This window comes from Gekko japonicus, unplaced genomic scaffold (assembly GCF_001447785.1).
Source record: "Gekko japonicus isolate JY-2015 unplaced genomic scaffold, Gekko_japonicus_V1.1 scaffold554, whole genome shotgun sequence".
Taxonomy (NCBI): domain Eukaryota; kingdom Metazoa; phylum Chordata; class Lepidosauria; order Squamata; family Gekkonidae; genus Gekko; species Gekko japonicus.
Genome location: NW_015171520.1, coordinates 146,313 through 170,039, shown reverse-complemented (window position 1 = coordinate 170,039; position 23,727 = coordinate 146,313). Strand labels below are relative to the sequence as shown.

General features: G+C 46.5%; 1 protein-coding gene across 4 annotated transcripts in view; it reads left to right on the top strand.

Annotated features, from left to right (window-relative positions):
* The window catches only part of LOC107117339 (C-type lectin domain family 2 member D-like), a 51,755-nt gene extending 37,875 nt beyond the window's left edge, over window positions 1-13,880 (top strand). For all 4 annotated transcript variants that reach the window (XM_015419438.1, XM_015419435.1, XM_015419436.1 and 1 more), the window contains exons 4-7: window positions 1,104-1,223; window positions 4,063-4,256; window positions 7,500-7,603; window positions 13,599-13,880. In XM_015419438.1, coding sequence (XP_015274924.1) covers window positions 1,104-1,223; window positions 4,063-4,256; window positions 7,500-7,603; window positions 13,599-13,740 — 560 coding nt within the window. In that variant the 3' untranslated portion in view covers window positions 13,741-13,880. The remainder of the gene's footprint in view (window positions 1-1,103; window positions 1,224-4,062; window positions 4,257-7,499; window positions 7,604-13,598) is intronic.
* The last annotated feature ends 9,847 nt before the right edge of the window (window positions 13,881-23,727 follow it).

The window sequence follows — 23,727 nt, the reverse complement described above, 5'->3', positions numbered from 1 at the left end:
ATCTACTATGACTCCAAGATCTCTCTCTTGGTCAGTCTGTGCCAGTTCATACCCCATCAACGTGTTTTTATAGTTAGGATTTATGGTTCCAATGTGCATCACTCTGCACTTGGCCACATTGAACCCCATTTGACACGTTGATGCTCACTTGTCCATCCTCGACAGATCCCTTTGGAGTAACTCACAATCCTCCCTGGCTCTCACCACCCTGAACAACTTCATGTCATCTGCAAATTTAGCCACTTCACTGCTTACTCCCAACTCCAAATCATTAATAAACAAGTTAAAAAGCATCAGACCCAGTACTGATCCCTGCGGTACCCCACTGCTTACCACACTCCACTGAGAAAATTGCCCATTTATACTCGCTCTCTGTTTCCTATTAATTAGCCAGTTTTTGATCCACAAGAGGACTTGTCCTTTTATCCCGTGACTATTGAGCTTACTTAGGAGCCTTTGATGAGGAACTTTATCAAAAGCTTTCTGGAAGTCAAGGTAAACAGCATCTATTGGGTCCCCCTTATCCACATGTTTGTTCACTCCCTCAAAGAACACTAACAGGTTAGTGAGAGAGTCTGCCTCAATAGTTTTTGTTTTTCAATAGTTTCAAGTCCATGGTTGCTACACAGAGGCAGGCAACGGCAAACCGCCTCTCGATGTCTCTTGCCTTGAAAACCCTATGGGCTCTCCATAAGTCAACTATGACTTGATGGCAAAAAAGCAGGGGGGTGGTTGATATTTTTAACATGCTGTGTTGGGGGGGGGGGCTGATATTTTTAACTTGTGTTAATCCACCAGTGTTCTGGGTCTCCTCACGCAGAGTATTCCTTACCATATAAATTACTGGGCACATGCATATTTTCTTAAATTGCATACTGTATGTAAGGCTGCAGAATTTGGACTGGCTGATACACACTCTCTGCTTAAATACAGTACACACAAGCTTTAGCAACCAATATCATAGCCATGGACAAAGCTTCTACTAGTTAGAAGATTTGTTCATGTGCCCAGAGTAGAAACACATCACTTTCACATTCTCCTTCCTTCCCTCCAAGCATCACTGCCAGACTCAAGCATTGTTTTTGTGCCTTGTTTCCTTCCAGGGAGTTTCAAGAACAGTTGCTGCAGATCTTCTCCACGGGTAGTAGCCTTACTTGTTTCCACTGCCATCTTATCCCTGGTCATCCTTGTCCTCCTCTTCGTTCTTCTTTGTAAGTCACCAGGTGAGTCTTCTGACTTCATTCTCAGTCTTTGGCTCTGTGTTTGGTGTAGTGGTTAAGTGCGCGGACTCTATTCGGGATAACCGGGTTTGATTCCCCACTCCTCCACTTGCACCTGGCTGGATGACCTTGGGCAAGCTGTAGTTCTGATAAGAGCTGTTCTTGAAAAAGAGCAGTTTCTGTCAAGAGCTCTCTCAGCCCCACCCACCTCACAGGGTGTCTGTTGTGGGGAGGGGAAGGGAAAGGAGTTTGTAAGCTGCTCTGAGACACCTTTGAGTAGTGAAGGGTGGGGTATAAATCCAATCTCTTCTTCTTCTTCTTCTGTGTGATTCACAGCAATGTCTTTCTTTCTTTGGCTCCTACAGTTTGGCTCCTAATGCCAAGTTCATCCTCAGAGCAGTCCAAGAACTGTTTCTCTTTGGCTTCTTCACTCTGATAAGCATCAGAATCAAGAAATCAGATGGGAGGGGGCAGCTGTGGTTTCCTGTACTCCACAAGATTCTCCCTTGCACATGGTGTCTGCATTCAGATGCTTACTGAGGCTGCATGGGGAAAGGCCTGGGTTGGAGTGGGGAAAGACACACTGAGGCCTGGGGTTTATGTCCTGATTGTAGCCCTCCAGTTGGTTATTGTGTGGAACTAGATGCTGGACCACTGATCTGATCCATGAGGGTTGCTCTTATGTTCTCATGAATATTTCCCATGATATTGTGGATAAACTGGACTTGAGTGAAGGAGTCAAAGCTACTGCCTCTGACTCCCAAGTTCTGTGTTCCTGTCTTCTCCTTAATCTCTGGGCTGCATTGCATGTTAGAAGCAAACAGATGTAACAGAAATGCCCACAAGTACACCCCCTTCCTCCTGAAGCTAGTTTTTCCTTGCAAGATATAGTTGCCAGGATTTTGTTGCATGTATTTGCATGTGGTGTGTGGCTGGGTCCGCTGAGTTTGGCTATGTGATGTTTTGGTGCTACAGACCTGATATGCTTGTTCTGTGTCTCTCATCGTGTTGTGCTACTCAGTGGTTAGGCCGAATCTGCACTGCAGATGGAGAAGAGGTGAACTCAGCAAAGGCCAAGTTGACCATGTGAGGGACGCAGTTGTGTTGACAGTGGGGATTTTTTTTTTTTTTTTTGCCACTTCCTCCTAGGTAAGGAATGCTGCATGCTTATCATCAAAGGCTCCTTCAGGGCAGTTCAGTTATAGTGTCTGCCACCTTACAGGCACTGGGAACAGAGGCACAGAAAGGGGGTTCCTGCAAGAGATTCCCCAGGAAAGCTGAGCGAGATCTGAAATGGAGCTCAAATGTAACATGAGTTTGGGATCAGTGCCTGTGCTGGTCCGCTGCCTGGTTATAAAGGAAGAAATCAGGTGGCCTGTAAAATGGGGACATTTTCGGCTACTTGCCTGAAGTTTGGTAGGAAGCACCCCTTAGCTGAGGGGTACAGTCCCTGAAAATTTGAACCATAGGGGTGAGAAACAAAGGAGTTACACCCAGCAATGTGTTTCTTGTTAAAGCTAATGTGAACAAATACTGAATGGACTAGCCAATAATATTAATAGATTTAAGACAGACTCCAATTTTTTTCTTTTTGCTCATTCCTCCTGCAAAAGGCCATCCTGTGTAGTTCAGCCACCAAGAATAGGTTCCGAGTAGACCCTCACCTACTTCACAGGTAATGAGGGGGAGAGTCACGTGTACTGCTCTGAGCTCTTTGGAAGAAGGAGATGGGGAAAATTAGATAGCTTCTTCATGGTTTTGTTCAGTGACTGCTTTTGACCTTGTCATGCCCCATCTTTCTGATCTTTCTGTTCATGATTTTCCTTTTTCTGATGTGCTTAAATTGTCATAGCCTTTCTCCCTTGCTGCCCATCTCTTCCTTCCCCTCCAGTTGGGGCCTGGAGATCTCCTGGAATTACAACTAATCTCCAGACTATAGAGATCAGTTCTTCTGGATAAAGTGGCTACTTTGGCAGGTGGACTGTAGGATGTTATGTCCTGCAGACGTCCTTCTCCTCCCCAAACCCTGCTCTTCCTAGGCTCCCCCCCCCCAAAAAAAAAAAATCACCAGAAATCTCCAGACCCAGAACTGGCAATCATACCTCCTGTCCATTTTGTTTATTTCCATGGCTGCATTGCCTTCCTTCGCAGATCAAACCCAATGTGATGGACTTCGTAGATCTCCATTAATCCTTTAAAAGCAAATTACAGCCCTGTAATCTTGAACTGGGCCATGAAAAGAGGGGCATTTAAATCTTCCACCTCTGCATCATTTCACTGATGGACATAACGGGTCCCTGTGATGTTATTAGCACCTTAAAGTAAAAAACAAATGCATACCATTTTGGTTAATGACACTGTGATCTCTGTAGCACCTAGTTTGACTTGAAGCAGGCTACACTTAGGAAGCTGCACAAGCAAAATTGGGTTGGGGAAAAGAGAGAGAGAGAAGGCCAGGTTTGATTGATTGTATATTAGAGGCCTTAATATACAAATCTACACAGAGATTAGTCTAGAAAGCCTACTCTATGCCTGTGTGTAATTGCTGGATTTGCACAGATAAACTCAGATACACACTGGCAAGTGGGTAGTACTTTTGTTGTGCTTATTTGAAAGGCTGATCCCATCTCTGTGAGTATTCCTTCCGCTGTTGAGGCAGTCCAGTTCAGCCACAGAACAAACTCCTTGGGGAACTGTGAAACCTCCTGAGGATTTTCAAGTGAAGATTGGGCGGGCATCTCTTTGGGAGAGCTTTGAGATGGTAGTGAGATCTACTTGATCTGTTTGCCTGTTTTTGTGGATCATTGTTCAAAGAATGTCTTACCCTCACTTCCATTCTTAGTCAAGGAAGCTCCACAGCAGTGCTCTGACACGGAGGTCCCTGCCCCCTGCGGTCCGGCATGCCCATCTGGCTGGATTGGCTACGAAGGGAAATGCTATTTTTTCTCAGATGGAGGAAGGAACTGGACTTCTGGCCAAAGCTTTTGCACTTCCCATGACTCCTCGCTGGCTGTGATTGAGAATGAGCCAGAGAAGGTGAGAACAACACATATACACGGAGAAACTTTTTAGGAGTGGGAGAAGATCATTCCTTACAGTGCCAGGAAGAAATGTACATGCCTTGGTAGCAGCACACAGGGAAACCCTTGATACAGGCAGGCACAGCCATACCTCTCCTTCTCCGCTACTGGGCCACTATTTTGTTTGTTGGGATGTAGACAGAATGGGATCCAGCTAGCGTTTTCATTTAATTTTACCTTGTTCCCACCTTACGGCTACCCCCATCATGCATGCAGGTTTCATGAATATCTTTTAACTGTCTCTCTTAATTATTTGTTAAAAAACATATCAAAAATTATGATAAAAAAGAGAACTTCTGCGCTTGTACCAAGATCAGTTAATTATCAAGAGCTACCACCAAAAATATTGCTAAAAACTTAGAATAATGTTATAACAATGATTGCAGACATGTAAAACGAGAACGCCAAACCTATTAATTTTGAAAACTATTTAATAGAGTGAATACAAAGAAAAGGAACACCCTATACTGAACTGTGAACTATAGAAGCAGTGATGCTCCCACTAAACTAGCTTTGAAAAAATATTGTGTTCTCACTCTGCATTTGTTTATGAAAGCCAGCCAGAATATGTGGTACTAAGGTTGTCAGCGTAAGAATCCATTCTGCTTCCCTTCTAAAAAGAATCTTATTGTTCTGGCTATCAGATTTATACAAGTGGGGGGGGGGGGCCCTCAAGAAACTTGCAGGGAGAGGACTTTTCCCCTCTCCTTTGTTTCTTCACCTCTTCATAGAATTATAGAGTTGGAAGGGACCTCCAAGGTCATCTAGTCTAACGCCCTGCACAATGCAGGAGATTCACAAGTACTTCCACCCCTAGTGACTCCTGCTCCATGCCCAGAAGATGGCAAAAAACCTCCAGGATCCCTGACGAATCTTCCCAGCAGATTCTTCCCTACCCCTCTCTCTGTGGTTCACTTGGAGCAGCTCCAGGTGAGCCAGCAGACTCCCCCCTGCCCGTCCGCCCGTAGCTCATCTCGAGCATTCCCAGTGAGCCAGCAGACTCTTTCCTCCTTCCTCCAGCTCACCTGGAACTGCTCCAAGCAGCGTGCTGAGCCCCCTCCCCCCTTTTTGGCAGCTCGCCCGGAACTGCTTTGTGCAGGAGCCACCAGGACTGTTTGTTTGTTGCACTTATATCCCACTCTATCCCATGATGGGCTCAGGGCAGCTCACAACAGAAATAAAATACAGCAACTATAATTAAAAACCAATTAGATAAAACGGGGTTGCAGCTAAAAAACATCACATTACCCAAGAGCAGCCAATACACATCCTGTTAGACGTTAGCAGGGTGGTAGGCATCTATTGAAGGTCAAAGAAGACGGGGACGGCAAAGGATGAGATGGTTAGACAGTGTCATAGATGCAACGAACATGAAGTTGAGCAAACTTCAGAGGACGGTGGAAGACCGGAAGGCCTGGCGTGATCTGGTCCATGGGGTCGCGAAGAGTCGGTCTCGACTGTGCGACTGAACAACAACAACAAAAGGCATCTGTAGGCCCACCATGGGCAGGGGAGACAAAGATGGTGGAAATATCGACCTCCTCAACCAAAGGCCTGGCAGAACATCCTGTTTTGCAGGTCCCTTGGATTGTAACATGTCCTGCAGGGCCCTGATCTCACTTGGGAGCACATTCCACCAGGTGGGAGCCAGGGCAGAAAAGGCCCTGGCCCTGGTTGAGGTTAAGTGGGCATTAAAGCTAAGTGCAGGTATGCAGACACTTTTTTATCGGGTGGTGGTGGTGTAAAGACCAGGAATTTTATGCTAAAACCTGATAGGCAAGGGTAAAATTCCTGGAAAATACCACCTGTAGCTTGTTAAGGGAGGCAGGCAGTTCTTGCCTCCAAGGTCATTCTTGGAGAAAATCTGTTCTCAAGTAAACTGGAATGATTAATCAGCACGTTTTTGTGTGTGTTTTGTTTGGGTAGTAAATTATTAGGCCAGACTCACAATCCAATAACTTGGTCACAGAAAATGGCTTCAGTGTTGCCTTTTGGGCATATTTTTAATCTGTCATTTTGTCTGTTAGGATAATAGTTTATGCCTAGAGAACAGAAGAAGTTAGTAAGGAGTTTTGTTTATTTTTTTATCTACGACCGCTTGATGCTTTGTTTGTCATTGCTTATCTGCCTTAAAGCTATTAACGCTGGCTGCAGTGTGATTCACTGAAGAGATTTTTTTCTGTTTTATTTGGAACTAAAGAATTTTTTAACAAAGAATTTTCTTTGTTATGTTTCCAATTGTGCTCAGCTTGGTCTTTCAGAAAGAACAAGTAACCCAAGTGAGCCCAGTGTTTTGAGAGGGCTAATCTTAAATCTGTTTTAGAGGGGCAACTGTGCCTGTTTACAGGGACTGGTTAGCGTGCTCTGCAGGGTTTATGTCCTGGTGAGTTAGCATTGCCTGAGGCCTAGTGGAAAAATCTGCCTTGGGCAGGCTACACAGGGGGAGAATAACCCCACCCCCAATGTTTTTTTATTGTCAAATTTTTCTGTGAACATAGGGGGTCCTCTAAGTTTGCTGAAACATCTGTTTAGATATCTGAAGATAGGGGGCATACTTGGGAATTAGATTTATACATACAGCCCAAAAGAAAAAAAAATCAATTGGGGGCATGATTATGTTCTTAAAAAATGTAGTCCCATTGGTGCACCTGTTTTGTTTTTATGTAAGATACTATGTTTATGTTCCCCAATGAGCACTCTAAGTTTCCTTTTTGTTTTACCCACATATAATTGTCACATGGACAAGTGATCATGTCAACCACCCAGTCAGAAGATGCATGTTGTAAAATGCTTTAGGGTGTACTGTATGAACATATGGAAAGGAGACAGTCCTTCAGATATGAGGGTCCTAGATCGTTGAAGGGCTTTAAGGGTCATAACCAGCCACAGCCTTTTGCCGCTGTATGATGTATGGATCTCAGAAGATTGTACTAACCACTTCGAATATATCCTTCTGAATAAGCCTAGCTTTTAGTTAAACAGGCGTGTAGAAAAATCTGTCCTATCCCTGGATGACCACCCTTTTTGAATTTTTTGATCTACATGAGTGGGGGAAGGGCAGTGATCAGTATTAGATAATATGTTTAGCTGTCTGCGTAAGAGGATAGAAAATAAAACTTTCTGAAGATATTATTGTAACTCTGATTTTGTGTGCATCTCTGAAGACATTATTGTAACCCTGATTTTGTGTGCATCAAAGGCATTCATTATGCGTTACAAGTGCTCTACCGATCACTGGATTGGCCTCCAGAAGGACGCCGCCCACAATTGGAAATGGGCAGATGGGACGGAATTAAACGGCACGTGAGTCTTTGTTCTTCTCCCTTTCAGCACTCTGAGACAAGAATTGTGAAATGGGCGCCACCTGGCAGTTGACAGATTTGGTGTTCTTCTCAGTGAATATCAGAATTGTATGAGGGAGGGAATAAAGTCTACAGTTGTCTGTGTTTGCTTGGGATTAAGATCAAGTAATATGTTATTTAGGTACAGGTTTTATTATAATAAAGGTTCCCTTGCTTGAAAGCCAGTCGAATCCGACTCTAGGGTTGCGGTGCTCATCTCCGTTTCAAAGCTGAAGAGCCAGCGCTGTCCGAAGACGTTTCCGTGGTCATGTGGCCGGCATGACTAAACACCAAGGCGCACGGAGCGCTGTTACCTTCCCACCGAAGTGGTACCTATTTATCTACTTGCAATTTCTTGCTTTCGAACTGCTAGGTTGGCAGGAGCTGGAACTAGAGACGGGAGCTCACCCCGGCATCCGGGTCTTGAACTGCTGAACTACTGACCTTCCACAGCCTGCAGTTCAGCGTCTTAACCACTTGAGCCAAAATCCTCAAAGTGGTATTGGAGGAAGATGGACTGGGGGGGGGGGGGTTAAGCTGAAATAGCGGGGAGAGGGCTTTGTAGAAGAACCAAAGTTGTAGAAGTACCTAATAACCATTTTTGGCTAAATTTAAACAATCTAGACCAGGGGTATCAAACATGTGGCCTGTGGGCTGGATCAGGCCTTCGGAGGGCCCCAATCCGGCCTGCAAGGACATGGCTGTTTCCTGCTTCGTTTTCCAGTTCTGCTGCTGCCGCCACATCACAGCTTGCTTTACCAGTCTCTCTCAATCGCACAGGAGAGATAGATAGGCAAGCCTCTCCTGTGCGATTGAGAGAGTCTGGTAAAGAACTGGCTGAGGCTCCTCCCTGAAAGGAGTGAGGGAACAAGGGAGAGCTTGCTTTGCTGGGCTGCCTCAATCGCATGGGAGAAATACCAGGCTCCTTTAAGACCAACAAAGGTTTGTTCAAGGTATGAGCTTTTGTGTGCCTTGCTACAGTGTGTGTGTGTTTTGTTGGGCTCTTATGCCAGGGCTCTCCTGGGTGCAACTGGACAGTGTATACTCAAGATTGCTACAGCACAGACATTTGGATGCAGTAATTCAGAGCAAGAGGTGTCAGTTATCAGAGACTGTTAAATAAACTTATTGTAAGAGTGCTAGTGTTTTAAGCATTCTTTTTTAAAGTTTAAAAAAATAAGAACATAAGAGACGCCAATGTTGGATCAGGCCAAAGGCCCATCCAGTCCAACACTCTGTCTCACACAGTGGCCAGAAATACCAGTGCCATCAGGAGGTCCAGCAGTGGGGCCAGGACATTAGAAGCCCTCCCACTGTTGACCCCCCCCCCCAAGCACCAAGAAGACAGAGCATCATTTGCCCCAGAGCCCCTATCTATACCTTGTGGCTAATAGCCACTGATGGACCTCTGCTCCATAGGCTTATCTAATTCCCTTTTGAAGCCATCCATGCTTGTAGCCGCCACCACTTCCTGTGGCAGGGAAATTAATCTTTAATTGTGTTTGTCTGTGTCCTTTATAAAGTTTATATCTCCGCTACCTGGCAGTACATTTTATGACACACATGGCCTGGCCCAACAAGGTCTCATTTATGTCACATCCGGTCCTCATAACAAATGAGTTCGACATCCCTGATCTAGACCACAGTCTTGAACATATTAGTCAGAGTCTGAGAGGCAGCATAGTGTAGCAGTGGCCTCCAGCCTGGAGAGCTGGGTTTGATTCCCCACTCCTCCTCCGGATGAAGCCTGCTGGGTGACCTTGGGCCATTCGCAGTTCCCACAGAACTCACAAAGTGCCTGTTGTGGGGAGAGGAAGGGAAGGTGATTGTAAGCTGCTTTGAGTCTCATTAAGGCAGGCAAATGCAGAGTATAAAAACCAATTGTTCTTCTTCCTCTTCTAGTCCTGCATCTTGTAGCGGCTATGCAGCTGTTTTGATAAACTCCCAAGGAGACCCGATAACCATCCCTTCGGTTTTTCACATAACATCCTGATAGCTAAGCACACTTATAATGAAATACAGTAGTCCATTTAGTTTATTTATTCTATTTATCCTCAGCAAGTCATCTCATTAAATTCCAGAGTCAGTCATCTTTTTTGATCCATACTATTTATGTTGTTCACTTCAGTTAAAAATTATATATACACTAGGAGAAAGGCTCATTGTGGTAAGGAATACAATGGCCACTAGGAATAGGTCCCGGGTGAGCGTGGGGTCCTGCAGCAGTAGCGCTGCCCCCCCATGGCTCGCCTGCCAGGAGGGGGTGGGGTGGGCCTCTGGGCAGCTTCTCCCGCTTGCTTGCTTCAGCGGGAGGGCAGGAGAACCCACGGGGAGGGCTCTCAAGGGCTCCCGGTCCCTGGCTGGCTCGCCTGCCGTGGTGCACGAGCCAGGAGGGGGTGAAGGGGCCTCTGGGCACCTTCTCCCACTCACCCGCATTGGCGGGAGGGCAGGAGAAGCCACGGGGAGGGCTTCAAAGGGCTTCCTAGTCCCTTCCTGGCTCGCCTGCTGTGGCGCGTGGGCCAGGAGAGGGTGGGGGCTCTGGGCGGCTTCTCCCACTCACCCACCTCGGTGGGAGGCCAGGAGAAGCCACGGGGAGGGCTTCCAAGGGCTCCCCGGTCCCAGTGGGGCAAGCCGGCCGGGCTCGCCCGTCTCCATGCAATGGGTGGCAGCTCAGGCAGGCAGCAGCAGGCCCCGTCTCCTTCCCCGGCCCCATCTCCTTGGCTCTCCTGCTGCGTTGTCGAAGCCCCGACGGGCCAAGCTGCCTGGCCTCATCTGTCTTTGTCACCCCTGGCCCGGCGGGCCAAGGCCCACAACCTCATCCCCCTGCTTACCGGGGGGGCAACGGGACAGGCCGGGGCTGGCTCTCTGCCCAGCCTCAGGCCCGGTGGCACGACGCCATCTCCCCTCATCCGCAGACCGCACAGCGAGGGAACAGGTTGCTGCCGCCTCCACACTCGGCCACCCCCCGGCGCCTTTCCAGGCAGCCGGGCGGAGCCACTGGATGTCAGTCTGGCTCTCTTCTTGGCCGGCGGCGGCTCCTGGCCGCCGCGGTGGCATGGCCCCATCTGGGGCCTGCAGGGCAAGCAAGGGCCTCTGGCCAGTGGAGCACCCGGCATGTCCGGCGGCTCAAAGGAAACTGAGGGCAAAAGGCTGGTCGCTGCCTCTGTGGGCGGGATGACACCCACGCAGGCAGCAGCACAGCCAATGGAGAGAGACGCCATGTGAGTGACACACCACGGTGCCAACCAATTCCAGAGCGTGTGGCGTGTTCTAGAGAAGTGCCACCACCATTCGACTTTTATTTATAACAGAGATATATGTTCAACTGCCTCGTTCCAAATTATTTGTTTGTTTATTTATTTATTTTATTGCATTTATACTTCGCCCTCCCCACAAACGGGCTCAGGGCAGCTCACATAGAGCACTAAGTGCATACAGTATACAAAAATTAAAACAGATTAAAATCGATTTCAGCAGATGCACATATAAAACTCCTAACATCTTGCGTAGCAGAAGGGAAGGCTAGGGTAATGGAAAGATGTTGCCCAACCCCCCCGGCGGTCTCTCTCTTTAAGGGAGCGGTGGTGAAAGTGGCCGTGGCGGCTCCTACTCGTAAGCCTGGCAGAAGAGCTCAGTCTTGCAGGCCCTGCGGAACTGCACAAGGTCCCGCAGGGCCCTGATCTCCTCCGGGAGCTCATTCCACCAGGTAGGAGCCGCCACTGAAAAAGACCTGGCCCTTGTTGCCACAAGCTTGGCCTCCTTAGGGCCCGGGGTCACCAGCCGGTGTTGTGACCCCGACCAAAGTGCTCTTTGGGGAATATATGGGGAAATGCGGTCCCTCAGGTATGTTGGACCCTGGCCATGTAGGGCTTTAAAGGTAAGCACCAGCACTTTGAAGCGAATCCGGTATGCTATAGGCAGCCAGTGCAGCGCTTTCAGCACAGGTTGGGTGTGCTCCCAGCAAGGGACGCCCACCAGCAACCTGGCCGCAGCATTCTGCACCAGCTGTAGCTTCCGGATTTGCGACAAAGGCAGCCCCATGTAGAGAGCGTTGCAGTAGTCTAGCCTCAAGGTGACCATCGCATGGATCATTGTAGCTAGGTCATTGCGGTCAAGGAAAGGAACGAACTGCCGTATCAGCCAGAGATTATAAAAGGCCGATTTGGCAGTGGCCGCCACCTGGGCCTCCATCGTTAAGGTAGAGTCCAGAAGCACTCCCAAGCTCCTAACCTCTGAAGCTGGCACCAAAGGTGCCCCATCGAAGGTTGGAAGTGGGAGCCCCAACCCCGATCCGGTCCGACTCAAGCACAGGACCTCCGTCTTCGCCGGGTTTAACTTCAGCCTGCTCAGCCTGAGTCACCCAGCCACTGGTTGTCCCACAACAGGGCATAGAGGCCAAGGCCTTCCCCTGATGTTGCCTCCTCACTCTGGGATTCCGAGGCTTAGTGCCTCTGAATGTGGAGGTTCCCCTCAGTCACCATGGCTAATAGCCATTGATAGACCTCTCCTCCATGAATCTATCTAATCCCCTTCTAAAGCTGTTTATTTCTGTGGCCATCACTACATCCTTTAGCAGCAAATTACACACTTTAATCACAACCATAGGGTTGCCAACCTCCAAGTAGTGACTGAAGATCTCCTGGGATTAAAGAGATCAGCTCACCTGGAAAAAATGGCCCCTTTGGAAGGTGGACTCAACGGCATTATACCCCATTGAAGCTCCTCCCCCTCCCCAAACACCCAAAATCTCCAGATATTTCCCAGCCGGAGCTGGTGTTTGTGAGTCTGAAGCGTCCCCTCTGCAAGGAGCCCATGAGCACCTTCCCTTCCTCCCAGCAGGGCAGGGCCAAGGCTCAGGGTAGCACAGAGCCAGACATTTGTGGCCTTCCTGAGTTTGCCATGAAACTCAGCGGTCCCTCCCTGTGCCTTTTCACGTGCCCCCTGCAGTTCTAGTAGCACTTGAAAAGGCATGGAGGAGGAGGTTCATGCTGTTGGCCCAATATGGACTAGGTCCTCACAGCATTTTAAAATGGCGACAGAGAACTGAGTGGTGGGCTCAAGTTCTTCATATTTAGTTTGGCTCACAGACACTCATAGCACATGTGGTCTGCTGGGCCCCAGTGGACAGAAGGGGGTAGTGCAGCCCCTTCACACAGTTCACCCAAGGAAACTGATGGTGACAATGTCAGATGTTCCCAGGCACAGAGTAGAACAGTTTTTGCTGGGGGGCTGGAGGGGGGACTGGGACATTCATTGAGGTGACCAATGGAAGTCCAGGCCTTCATGGGCCACCCTGTATCTCTGGGCATGGTGAATGTTCACCCCTCCTCTCTGCTTTTCTGGCTATTTTTGTTGCTGCCCTCCCTCCCTCTCTTCCTTCCTTCCTTCCCATTTTGATCACAGTTATGCTGAATGTATAAACTGGTCATAAATTTAGCCCTGTCAGTTGGTAAAGCCTTTCCTGGATTGTACCAATCTGGGCTGCAGGTGTGGGTATTCAGTATCTGAATACTCCCTTGTGAATGAAAGTTGTACAGAACCAAATAGCTTGCAGGGGAGTAAAGCAAATATGAGCTCATCTACCTTATCAGCTGGTCTTCTGTGTACAGAGAGAGATGCTTATTGGTCTGCTCATGGAGGAGCTTTTTAGCTTGTAAATCATCACTGCTTCACTTTATGAAGATCTTTTGCCTTCTGATTCTGCTGGGCTGTTGGCTCTCCTTAAATGCTTCTGCTGGAAGAAATTTTGTTGGTCTTTGAGGTGCCACTTAAACAGCTGTTTTATTTGGCTGTCCCTTTAATGTCTGAACTGGGGGATCAGGAAATGCTGTCAAGTTGGAACGGAACTCCATTTTTAAAAAATGATTCGGTTCTTTGCTTGTGTGGCTTGGAATGCTTCTGCCCATGAAAAAGCAAATGGCCAGCCTGACTTGGCCTGTGTCGTGCTTCTGTTGCAGGCTGGAGGTGAAAGGAAAAGGAGGAGATTGTGCCTTTCTGAACTCTGGCTACGCAGTTTCTTCACGTTGCTACATACAAAGGAATTGGATCTGCAGCCACCACGATGCCTATGCAAGTCATAAGAACTCAACAAGAAGGTGACCAGCCACAGGGAGCTTTCGAAGGCAAGGAACAGGAATTCCAGCTTCAGCTCACATTGAATAGGAGCCACTGTTACTAGGTTTGCTGTAGTGGTTAAGTGCAGGGACTCTAATCTGGGAGAACCTGGTTTGATTCCCCACTCCTCCACTTGCAGCTGGCTGGATGACCTTGGGCAATTCCTCTGGCTTTGTGAGGAATTAACCCTTCACAGTCCTTTACTTGTTTACACAGCACTTATAAGATTTTAAAGTACAGTCCATCACAGTTCCCAAACCAAAAGAGGGAACATTTCAGTCTCTCACAATTGTCTACTGCTGACCAAAAAAAAAAAAAAGGAAAAAACTCCAAACCCACTGCCACAAAAGTGAGATGAGTAGCCGTATTAGTCTGTCTGTAGCAGTAGAAATGAGTAAAGAGTCCAGTAGCACCTTAAAGACTAACAAAAATTTGTGGCAGGCTATGAGGTTTCATGAGTCACTGCTCACTTCTTTGGATATCTGAAGAAATGACCAGTGACTCATGAAAGATCATACCTTGCCACAAATTTTGTTAGTCTTTAAGGTGCTATTGGACACTTGCTCTTTTCAACTGCTAAAAGCGAAGAAGACTTTGAAATGGAAAAGTGGCCTGTACATTTTAAAAAAATAAAATAGTAAATGTGAAAAAATTGGTTGGATTCCACAGAACATTTCTGCGCACAGAAAAATGTTGTACCGAGTTAACCCTTGTGCTAAGTCAACTTGACTATAGTCCATCTCCCCTAATAATGACCTTCAGTCATATCATACTGCAATTCCAAGCTGAATTGTGACGAGTCTGCATCAAATAGCCTTATGATTCTTGTATGCAGCAACACTGACTAGAAATGAAAAACTATGGCTTGGATTTTGTGCCTGTTAGAAAACTTTAAAAAGTAATAGCAGGCCAGTTTATGTATACATTCCATGGAAGCCTAGATGTATCAGCCTGTTTCACTACCGGGAGAAATGGAACTGGGGGTGGGGGAGATCTTTATATACTAATACATTTTGTTTCTTTGTTTTGTGTGCTACTTGTTCTTGGGAGAATTTAGCTCAACCTTTGATGCAGATAATATAATCAGACTTTCAAAATTCTAAAAGACTCACTCAGCAAACAAAGCACTACAGATATTTGTACCACATGCATGTTGGATAGGGACCAGAGTGCAGGAAACAGCCCAGTGAGGTTTATATTTAAAAGTTCAACTTAAATGTAACCAGTGATGGAGTGCCCTGTAACAGGGTTATAGTGCATATTGCGGTTTTCTGTAATTGTTGTGGAGTTTGGGTAACTCTAGTCTAGTGAAATTAATTAGTAGTGGCAACCTGTGTACTGCAGCCAAATCTGTGTTTTGTTATTTACTAGGAAATATATTTTTGTGTACCATGCTATGTTAGCACGTTCGTATATGGTCTTTTGGTTTTTTGTATTAGTGAGTTGAGTTTGCTACCTTTTTCCCCCCAGTGGTATTAGAAAAACGTGTTTTTATACTAATAAAGTGCCTTTTCTTTTTAAAAAACCAACTGTTTTAATTAATAAAGGAACTTTTTTGCTACATTTTTGCAATAGATTTGGGTCTTGTCTGTTATTTTGCCATGCAAGTTATTATAAAAACTTTCCAAAGTGAGTCAGCACCAATGTTCCCTCTAAGCCGCGCAGTCTTGTGAGCAAAAGTTCTACTTTGTGAGCTACTGGCATTAAAGTTGTGAGCGAGCGACTGGGCTACTGCATAAATCAGTTTGCTCTGGAGCCATCCTTCCTGAGCCAAGACAAAAATGTGTGAGCTGGAGGCTAAAAAACTGTGAGCTAGCTCACACTTAACTCAGCTTAGAGGGAACACTGGTCAGCACTGGTATATGCTTGCCTTGCTGAAAGATCTACATTGGCTGTCCAAGCACAATTAAAAGTGCTGGCTGTTCCTTTGAAACTTTTGAAAGGTCTGCAAAGCTTCGGATGCGATTATTTACCAGCTTCCATTAGAAACCCATCAAACTAGATCTCTGCAGCTGGCCCTCTGTTTACTTTTAGATACAGTGATATTTTATGAAGGCAGAAAAGCCGGCAGGGGAGTGGGGGCAATCCATTGTTTTGCAGGGAGGGCCACATGCATGATTATCCACTGGGCAGAAATTGTGGGTGTGTGCTCGATGTACGGAGGCTCTCAGGGAAAAGGTTCATTCCCATGAAGCTACGGATTGCTGACTTGGAGAAGCTGAGGAAGAGAGAGGCATGTGAACAAGACCTTCGGGTCTCTACTAGAACAGTCCTTCTCCAGTGCTGACATCTTTTCTGCTGTTGTGGAGGTTCAGGGTCTCATAGTTGGAGTGTGTCAGTCTGAGGTAGAGGGACATTATCCTGAAGGTGGAACCCCTTCTTCAGATATGGTCACTGCTCCCAGTTAGTATAACAAGATCTACATTTCATATGAGCCTCACTCAGAACCAGATCTAAGAGCACTAACCCTATGGCTGGATCTAGACCAGCTGTTCCAGTGCACAGTCATTTATTATGTCTGGGAATGTCATTCCTACAGCATGACGTGAGCACATGTTTACCCAGTCAATGTGAAACTATTAGGCACATAGAGGAACAAAGCCTATGGAGGGAAAATCAGCATGGCTCCTGCAAATGGGAGTCCTGACTTACCAACATTTTGGAGTTCTGTGAGAAAGTGTACAAACATGTAGATGATGGTGACCGAGTAGACATTCTGTACTTGGACTTTCAAAAGGCTTTTGAGAACGTACCTCGCCAAAGACTCCTGAATAAGCTTAGCAGTCACAGGATGAGAAAATGGGCCTTTTTATGGGTTAAAAATTAGTGAAAGGGTAGGAAGCGTGGACTAGGAATAAATGGACAGTTCTCACTGTTATTTCATAAATGATCTGGGACTGTAGTGGCCAGGTTTGCAGATGGCACAAAATTATTCAGGATAGTAAAACTCAAGGCTGACTGTGAAGAGCACTAAGAGGATTTCCACAATTTGGGTTAGCCTGAAACGATATGGTGAATGAAGCTTTAGGTAAGCATAAAGTGATGCACAATGCAACAAAAAATCCCATCAAGTATATGCTAATAGGGTCTGAACTGGTTGAGGCTGAGAGAGAAAGAGATCCAGTATGGAGAGCCAGTGGTGTAGTGGTTAACAGCAGCGGTCTCTGGAGACCTGGGTTTGATTCCCCACTCCTCCAATGAAGCCAGCTGGGTGACCTTGTGTCAGAATTCTCTCAGCCTTACCTACCTCACAAGGTGCCTGTTGTGGGGAGAGGAAGGGAAGGTGATTGTAAGCCACTTTGAGACTCCTTTGGGTAAAGAAAAGCGGGGTATAAAAAACCAACTCTTGTTCATCTTAGTGGGTCAATGAAAATGTCACCCCAGCATGGCATAGCAATGAAAATGGCATTCTGTACTGGGGATTATTAGGAAAGGGATAAGAAAAAAATTGGCCAATATTATAATGCCCTTGTATAGATCTATGGTGCAGCCTCATTTGGAATACTATGTGCAGTTCTGGTCACCATATCTCAAAAAGGACATTGCAGAGCTGGAAAAAGTACAGAAGAGGGCAACCAAGATGATTACGGGGTTCCCTATGGGGAAAGGCTGAAGAGTCTGGGACTTTTCAGTTTAGAAAAAGAGATGACTAAGAGAGACATATTTATTTAGAACAATTCTATGCTGCCTCTTCAGAGTCCTTGTAGAGGCAACTTACAATTAAAAACCATAGTATAAATAAGCCATTAGAACATAAACAGCATAAAATATTTAAAAAGAGCAGCCTATTGACAAGCTGTTATGATAAAACTCTTGCCTGGGAAAAAAAGATGTGTTTTAGCCTGGCACCTAAAAGAAAGTAAAACAGGAAAGAAAGAAAAAAAAAGCATTGGGAAAAGGGCAACTAGAATGATAAAAAGAGTTAGAACACTTTCCCTGTGAAGAAAGGTTAAAACACTTGGGGCTCTTTAGCTTGGAGAAACGATGACTGAGGGGTGACATGATCAAAATTTATAAGATTATGCATGGGATAGAGCAGGTCGAGAAAGAAGTACTTTTCTCCCTTTCTTACAATACAAGAACTCGTGGGCACTCAATGAAATTGCTGAGCAGTCGGGCTAGAACAGATAAAAGGAAGTACTTCTTCACCCAAAAAGTGATTAACACATGGAATTCACTGCCACAGGAGGTGGTGGTGGCTAAAAGCATGGACAACTTCAAGAGGGAATTAGATAATAAACATATGGAGCAGAGGTCCTAGCCACAAGGTATAGATAGGAACTCTCAGGCTGGGGCAAGTGATGCTCTGTATTCTTGGTGCGGGGGGGGGGCAACAGTGGGAGGGCTTCTAGTGTCCTGGACCTCCTGATGGCACCTGGTATTTTTGGCCACTGTGTGACAGAGTGTTGACTGGATGGGCCATTGGCCTGATCCAACATTGGCTTCTCTTATGTTCTAGATGTCATGCAAACCTACTGGGGGTGGATGCCATTCCCAAAGGTCAAGTGCCACCACAGAAAATCTCTAAACTCTCTAAATCTCTCTAAACACCACCTGCCTCACCTCTGAGTGTGGAGGCATAGAGACCAGGGCTTGAGAACCAGATCTTAACTGCTAGGCTGGGTAGTACGGGAGGAGATGGTCCAAGTTGTTTAGGGCCTTAAAGGTAAGAACCAGCGCTTTGAACTGTGCTCAAAAACAGATAGGTAGCCAGTGATAAATCTTCAGCACACGGGTGATACAGTCTCCATAACCAACTCCAAACAGTTGCCCAGGTCCCATATTTTCAACTGATTGAAATTTCTGAACCATTTTTGGAGGCAGCCCCCCATGGTGTGTGCATTAAAGTAATCTAACCTGGATGTGATCAGAACCAGCCAGTGTGGATAAAAGGTGCTACATGCTACAGGGGAGACCTGATCCTCCAAATGAAGGTTGGGATCCAGTAGCACCCCAAAGTTATGGTCCTTCAGTAGGAGTGCAACACGGCCTCCAGGGCAGGCTGACTCTTCTGTCCTCGAGCAGCTCTCTCATTAAGCAGCAACACCTCAGTCTTGCTTGGATGGGGCTTCAGTTTATTGGCCCGCCTCCATCCCATTACCTCTTCCAGCCCGCCTATTCAGGACTGTCACAGACCCACCTGGCTTAGCTGTTAAGGAGAAATAGCACTGGGTGTCATCTGCATATTGACGACACCTCACTCTGAATACCTGGATCAGCTCTCCCAGCATAGCTGTTAAAAGCATGGGGGAACCCTGTAGGGCCCCATAGCATAAATGCAGTGGGGCCAAGCAGCAGTCCCCCTGCACCATCTTCTGGAATCGGTCAAGTAAGACCACCAAAGCATGGTGCCCTCTATTCCAGTCCAGCCAGTCTCTCAGTTGTTGATAGTATCGAAATCTGCCGCAATGTCCAGGAGAATCAACGGAGATGCACTCTGTCAGTGAATTCATCAATCAAGGTGACCAAGGCTGTTTCGATCCCCAAACCCAGGCCTGAACCAGATTGAAATGGATCTCGATAATCCATCTCCTCCAAGACTGCCTGAAGCTGTGTAGCCTGCATCAGCTGGAACACCTTGCCCAAGAATGGAATATTATCTCCTGGGTAGTTGGTGATTAGGTCATTTTGGTCCAGGGATGTCTGCCTCTTTCAATGTGGTTAGAACTACACTGTGTCTCAGGGAGGTGTTTATTACTTCCTGGACCCAGTCAACCAGCCCATCTTGATACAATTAGCCATGAAGGGCAAGCATCAAGACTGGATGTGGTGGGCTGCTTTGAAGTACCCTGTCTACTTCATCAGGATTGACCAACTGAAAGTCATCTATGCAGCAAAGACCAGACTGTGCTCCTATAATATCCCGAAATTGAATCAGTCCAACTGGTGTCTTAATTCATGGTGGATGCAACAATTTTATTTGTAAAATGCATTGCAAAGGAATCACAGTGAACATGTGTGTTCTCCAGGTCAACATGCTCTGGAGCTTGAGATAAAAGCCCCTTATAAAAATTTATATAATTATGCACAGGGCAAAGAGAGTGGACAGAGAGCTCTTTTTCTCCCTCTCCCAAAATACTAGAACTTGATGGCATCCAAGGAAGCTTATGGGCAGCAGATTCAGGACAGACAGACAGAAGAAAATGCTTCTTTACTCAACGAGTGATTAAAATGTGGAATTCACTGCGAGAGGATGTAGTGATGGCCACAGGCATAGAAGGCTTTAAAAGAGAATTAGACAGGTTCATGGAGGAGAGGTCTATCACAGGGAGTAGACTGGGAAGAAAACAACCCTGGAAAAGAATATCACCCTCCTGCCCTGGTTCCCTCAGAGGAGACAGGGGGGACAAAAGAGCCTGCCTCCCTGACAGCCTGCCCAGGTAGACAAGGTTTGGCTGGGGTGTACCTTCTCCGCACAGTGCAGAACTTGCCCAGGCACCACCCTTCTCACCACTGCTGAGGCCTAGCCCAGGTAGAGGCAGGCCAGCTATCAGCCCATTGAGAGAAGTTGGCTGTGAACATAATGGCCAATCTGCCCCCTGGTCTATCAGTAGTTACCAGCCATGGTGACTAAAGCGAATCTCCACATTCAACGGCTGCATATTTCTGAACACCAGATGATATCAGGGGAAGGCCCTCTTGTTAGGGTTGTCTACTTCAGGATGGGAAGAGCCTGGAGAGGAGGGAGGTTGGGGAGAGGAGGGAGTTCAACCGGGAGTCCACCCTTCATTTTCTCCAGGGAAACTCATCTCTATACTCTGGAGATCAGTTGTAATTCCAGGAGATATCTAGGCCCTGGCTGGAGGTTGGCAGCCAGAGCAACTGGTTGGCCACTATGTGAGACAGATGCTGGACAGGATAGGGCACTGGTCTGATGCAGCAAGGCTTTTATGTTTATATGATTTCTAAAAACACAGAATTCAAATGACCAATTGTATTATACAGCCACGTTGGGTGATAGTTTACAAGGAGTGAGCTGGACTTCAGTGGAGATCCACACTGGTTGCAATTCTTCCTGCACACCCAAAAGCTGAATCTCATGGCAATTGCTCACTTTGTGAGTGTTGCATGCATGTTGACTTCTGTGGCTCGATTGCCTGCCTCTGTGTCCTATGCCCTGGTATTCCTTGGAGGTCTCTCTTCCAAGTACTTGCCAGGGTCGGCCCTCCTTAGCTTGTGAGATCTGACAAGATTGGGCTTGCCTGGGCTGTCCAGGTAAGGTCAACAATTGTTCACTTTTGATAGACATGTTTTTCTGCTTGTCATTGTGAGTCTTTAGGATGCGAAGCAAGGTCTCTTGACAAAAGTAGATGGGAAATAAGAAGCATGCTAGAGGGAGAAAGCACAGTGGACTTCTGGTAAATTTGTAGCCTGTGTAGCAGGTAAGCAGCCATCTGCTCAGTCAGACTGAGATCGTAAGTTCCAGTGGTTGACTCAGTATCAGCACTCAGACTTGGAAGGCAATTTTCTCACATATCCAGTGATGAAGATTATCACAACCATCAAAATAAAACTTATCCTTTTTCATAAAACAGTCGTTTTCATCAGCAGGGCCTGATATAGAAAACCTACAAAACAAAGGAAATTATTTCTGAAACAGGGTCAGGGTACTGCTTTAACTCACATGGGAGCATTTCCCATAACTGAGGGAGTAAATTATTGACTTTCAGGTAAGATGAGCGGTATCCACAATGCCTGCTAATCATGTCCACAACAAGCAAGAAGCCTCCACCCCCACCCCATATGTAGCATGTGCTCTTCAGGGAAATTTTCCCACCAACAAAAACAATACACTGTGATGTAAATAGCTAAGCACTGTGCACACACATTTTCTCATTTTATAGAACTCAGATCGTGCTCTTATAGGGTTGCCAGGTCCCCCCTCATGCCACAGGCAGGGGGTGGGGTCACCAGATCCAGATTGTTAAACTCCTGGCAATTTGGGGGTGGAGCCTGGGGAGGACAGGGACCCTAGTGGGGTACAATGTGTTTTATTGGAAGCCGCCCTGAGCCCGCTCGCGGGGAGGGCAGGGTATAAATTTGAATAAATAAATAAATAAATACAATGCCAGAGTCCACCCTCCAAAGCAGCCATTTTCTCCAGGGGAACTGATCTCTGTAATATGGAGATGAGGCCTAATTCTGAGAGCCACTCTGGTGTAGTGGTTAAGTGTGTGGACTCTAATCTGAGAGAACCGAGTTTGATTTGCCACTCCTCCACTTGCAACTTCTAGATGACCTTGGGCAAGACAGAGTTCTGTCAGAGCTGTTCTTGAAAAAGAGCAGTTTCTGTCAGAGCTCTCTCAACCCCACCTACCTCACAGGGTGTCTCTTGTGGGGAGGGGAAGGGAAGGAAAAGGAATTTGTAAGCCGCTCTGAGACTCCGAGTGAAGGGCAGAGTATAAATTCAATCTCCTCCTCCTCCTCTTCTTCTTCCCCAGGCTCCACCTGGAGGCTGGCAACCCTATCTCTAAGGAGATGAAGAATCTACTTACCAACAGTGACAGTCTTGTTAGTTTAGCTGCAGCTTGAAATCCAAACATTAGCCGGTGACAACAGTTATCTAGTAACCTGAAGCTTCATCTACAGATGCTTGCATATCAAGTATACAGGAACAAGCATGGCTGTATCCCTAACCCACAGCCAGCTGTCAGCCTTGCAGGGCCAAGGATCTCTGCAACACGAGCCTTACCCATCTGCTTCCAGGACCTCCTGCCCAACCTCAGAGCTTTTATTTCTTTTTACTAAGTCCTGCTTTTAGTTTTCAGGCTCAAGATCTACAACATATTTAAATGTTTTATTAAGAAAGAGGCAGGAACTATCGAGATATCATATTTTGCCTCAGAGGTTAAATTCCATGTTTGTAATGCTGGGAAAGATTGAAGGTCAAAGAAGACGGCAAAGGATGAGATGGTTAGACAGTGTCATCGATGCAACGAACATGAAATTGAGCAAACTTCAGAGGACAGCGGAAGACCGGAAGGCCTGGCGTGATCTGGTCCATGGGGTCGCGAAGAGTCGGACTCGACTGTGCGACTGAACAACAACAACCCATTTCCCACCTGTCTCCCTAACAGGAACCCAAAATAACTTATACTCTTCTCCATTTCGTTCTCACAACAACCCTGTAAGGTAGGTCCAGCTGAGACTGGCCCAAGGTCAGCTAGCGAGCTTCCATGACAGAGTAGGGATTCAACCCTGGGTCTCACAGATCCAAGTCTGACACCCTGATCACTACTACAGCATTCTGGCTTGTCCTTGTCTTGTTTATATAATTAATTGATGGGTCAACTATTTATGCAAATGAAGATCCTGCAAAATGGGGGTGGCGTTAAAGGGGTTTTACTTGTTTGTGTGTGTGGGGGCATCCCAATACCATGCAGCCACAGGCATTGGAAGACCTAGAAATTAACACACCAGCAGCTGTCAATTCAGCAGGTTGTAATGCAGACAAGTCCTGGTTTTCCATTAATATCAGCTCAACAAAGGAAACAAGGAGAAGGAACATTCCCAGCCCCTCCACACTTGGAAATCAGGCAAAGATGTGTTTGTAGAATACACAGATAATACAACACACCCACCCCATACATGGTTAATGACAGGACTAAATTTGAATTCAGATTTGGTCTCCATGGTATACATTCCAGGGCTCATCCTTGAAGTCAGGCATCTGAGCATAATGCAACCTGTAGTCAAAATCCACATACCTGAGATTAGGCAAAATACTGGCACATCCACAGCAGAGAGTGTCTCTTGCCAGCCAATACTACTTTACACCACAGCAGTTAACCCACAGGGTTATTTCAGACCATACTGGCAAAGAATCTTGTACAATGATATAGGCAGCACTTGGCCTGTATAGTTTAGAAAGAAAAGAAGCATTGAGTGTGCCCATCTAGAGGTACTCACAGTTCTTCCTTTAAGGGAGATCCGTCCACCCATTTCCAGGTCCCATTTTCAGATCCCTTGGCT